Below are 2,895 nucleotides of genomic sequence, written 5' to 3' on the forward strand. Positions count from 1 at the left end.
AAGTAATTTAGTTTCCAGGAACATCCATATTCATGGGAATCAGAGTAAGATCAGCTATAATTATTACCTGACCAAAAAGATAAAGGTTTCGGTTTATTAAATTGCATTCAATTTATCAGGAATCGACACAAAATGCCCAAAACCTATGGAAGAATTCTGCACACCCTCTAATTTGGTCACCTGATACTTCAATGATCAAATGTCACCAACTCAAACGAACATTACTTACTTTTCCGTTGCCCCATTTCTTAAACATACCTTGCTTGAGCTGGGGAAAACACTTTAAAAACTGGTTCACATTGGGATGCATGTTAAAACAGTGACTGGGGGACGAACAGATCACTTTCTACACTAGAGGGAGACACAATCCATATTAAATCTGCTCTTCTGTGCTCAGACGACACTGAAATGCGTTTCTTAGCGGAGCTGAAAACTTCCTACCGTACTGGAGAGAAAAGAAGTAGCCCGTTGATCTGCCAGTCGCTAATGATGCATTTAAAAGTTCACGACCAAATGGATGTTTATAAAAGTTCACATTACTGTCGCAGATGAAATAGAACACGGATAACAATAAACAAATTTTTTTTACCAGGTTAAATGTTGATTATTAGTAACTCTCAAACCCCTTTTTGTAAACCTAACCGTCGATCGCGTGCATCCGCCACGTTTGTAGTTTTTCTAACGCGTTTTATTCGTGTTTGTAGTTCTGGAACGAATCCTTCGCCAAAGCGCAATGGATTGTGGGCAATTTTAGCCATTAGAGTGTGCACGGATCCACACTTCAAAAATCTACTTGAAATAACTGGTTCACATTGGGATGCATGTTAAAACAGTGACTGGGGGACGAACAGATCACTTTCTACACTAGAGGGAGACACAATCCATATTAAATCTGCTCTTCTGTGCTCAGACGACACTGAAATGCGTTTCTTAGCGGAGCTGAAAAATTGTCCACAAATTCAGAATAGATTTAAAACAAGTTTTTAGTAGCTTCAACTTAGTCAACATGAATACAGACTTCTCTCATAAGGCACAATATGTAATACTTTTCAAAAATTGCTTTGAAAAAGATTAACCCATGTTTCATACCGTAACACTTGAAAGCCAGCGCTAGTTTTAGTGATTAGTTTATTTGGTACAACCGTTAAGTTGACAAATTAACGGTCAAAGATGTCAACAGGTATTGCTAATCCTGCATTTCACATGTAAAGCCCTCCAATATCCAGTCTAAACTTGTACAAAGAACAGTCAGTGCTTAAAGCCAAAGATACGCAAACAAGCTCCTAACCTCACGAAAAGCAAAAGCTCAAGAAATACATCACGTTAAGAACGTCATACACGAGTCCCTTTCAGGTCGAGAAGACAGCTAATATCAGACCATGACAAAGCTGCAGTCTAACTAGCACGCAGATATGTGAAGGAGAGTTGATCGAAGTGTAAAATCACTGCTAAATACTGCATTTGTTTGTTTTCTGAATATGGACCCATGATGACCCCTCACATGAACTCGAAAAAAAAAATCTTTGGATATGTAAAAAAAAAAAAACATCAGGATCCCCTGTAATTGTACGTTTTTCAGTTTTCTTCACAGTTGACGTCTTTGTTTTCTTTGTTTTTTCGAACCTCTTCCAGCTTCTTGTCCTAAAATAGAAGCAGAATGTATTATTATTGTATCATAAAACCATCTATGAAAACATATCACCTTTACCTTCTCTTTGAACTTCTCATTCATGGCTGCCATGATGGCCGAACGGTTTTCTTTATTGGCTTCCATTTTCTGGTTCAGTTTCTCTTCTGCCATCTTGCTGAAATTGTTGTTTTCTTCTAGAGCTTTCTGAAGCACCTCCTTCTCATGCTCACGCTTCTCCGCTAAGTGTTTCAGGACCTCCGCTTCATGAGACTACAGGGAGTAAAAAAAACGGCATTAATCTGTGACTCTTTGAAGCTAGGAATATGATATTGTCAGAAGTATGAAGTTTATTCCAGGAACGGATTGAACAGAAAACCTTTTGTATACATACGCAAGTATATGAACCTTAATAATTGCCTCTGGAGAAAATCTCACACACCCACATTGCTGTCGAACATGTTTTATGTAGACTTAAATGTAATTTGGCATGCCTTGAACGTTGCATAAAATGTATGGGGTGGGGGTATAGGTATGCACCTTGCGTCTCTCTTCTGCAGCGGCTAGTTTTCTCTGGATCTCCTCCAAGGAAAGGTCCTTCTTCTTCAGAGGAGAGAGAGGGAACTCAGCAGCCTTGGCATCTGGAGCAGGACTCCCAAGGATGACCTCAAAAGCTTGTCCTGAGGCACGCTTGTCCAGCTCCTTAACGTAAATATCTGAAAACAAGCTTCACTTGTTAACTGCGATATTCAGGGATCATCTCTGCCTCAACTACTACAAATACATCCAGATCCGGTCACGTGCCTATGTCTTACACACGTGTAAATACAGGTCTTACCACTTGAAGAAGCCATTGTTGTAGAAGACTAGAGGATCGACGTATGCCTAAAAAAAAACAAATCAGCAACATTAGTGCTCCATACAATACTGTTGTACATCTTGTTTACTCAATAATATACACATAATCCTTGCCATACTGCACACAATGTTACTCAGCTACATCTAAAAGAGGAAATATAACAGACCTATTGGACTTTATATAAACATTATAAATATAACAGCTCTTACACCTTATATATATATATATATATATATATATATATTATTTTTTTATTTTTTTTTTTGACCATATCTTACATAGACATTAAGGGGACCTCCACACCAACTACCAAATAAAAAATAATAATAATAATAATTTAATTTAAATGCAGCCGTTACCCCGAAAACCCTGTAAACAAAGCAGCTGCACTACTTTCTGTTTCTGAAAG

At 38.0% G+C, this 2,895-nt stretch overlaps 1 protein-coding gene across 1 annotated transcript in view; it reads right to left on the bottom strand.

Moving 5' to 3' along the window:
• Positions 1-1,459: 1,459 nt before the first annotated feature.
• Positions 1,460-2,895, bottom strand: part of LOC107729601 (stathmin-like) — a 3,238-nt gene continuing 1,802 nt past the window's right edge. Inside the window, exons 2-5 of the mRNA XM_016540183.1 lie at positions 2,466-2,512; positions 2,168-2,343; positions 1,709-1,900; positions 1,460-1,641 (exon numbers count right to left, since the gene is read on the bottom strand). Coding sequence (XP_016395669.1) covers positions 1,576-1,641; positions 1,709-1,900; positions 2,168-2,343; positions 2,466-2,481 — 450 coding nt within the window. The 5' untranslated portion in view covers positions 2,482-2,512 and the 3' untranslated portion in view covers positions 1,460-1,575. The remainder of the gene's footprint in view (positions 1,642-1,708; positions 1,901-2,167; positions 2,344-2,465; positions 2,513-2,895) is intronic.

The sequence above is a fragment of the Sinocyclocheilus rhinocerous genome, unplaced genomic scaffold, assembly GCF_001515625.1.
Source record: "Sinocyclocheilus rhinocerous isolate Xijiao unplaced genomic scaffold, SAMN03320098_v1.1 scaffold3445, whole genome shotgun sequence".
Lineage (NCBI taxonomy): Eukaryota > Metazoa > Chordata > Actinopteri > Cypriniformes > Cyprinidae > Sinocyclocheilus > Sinocyclocheilus rhinocerous.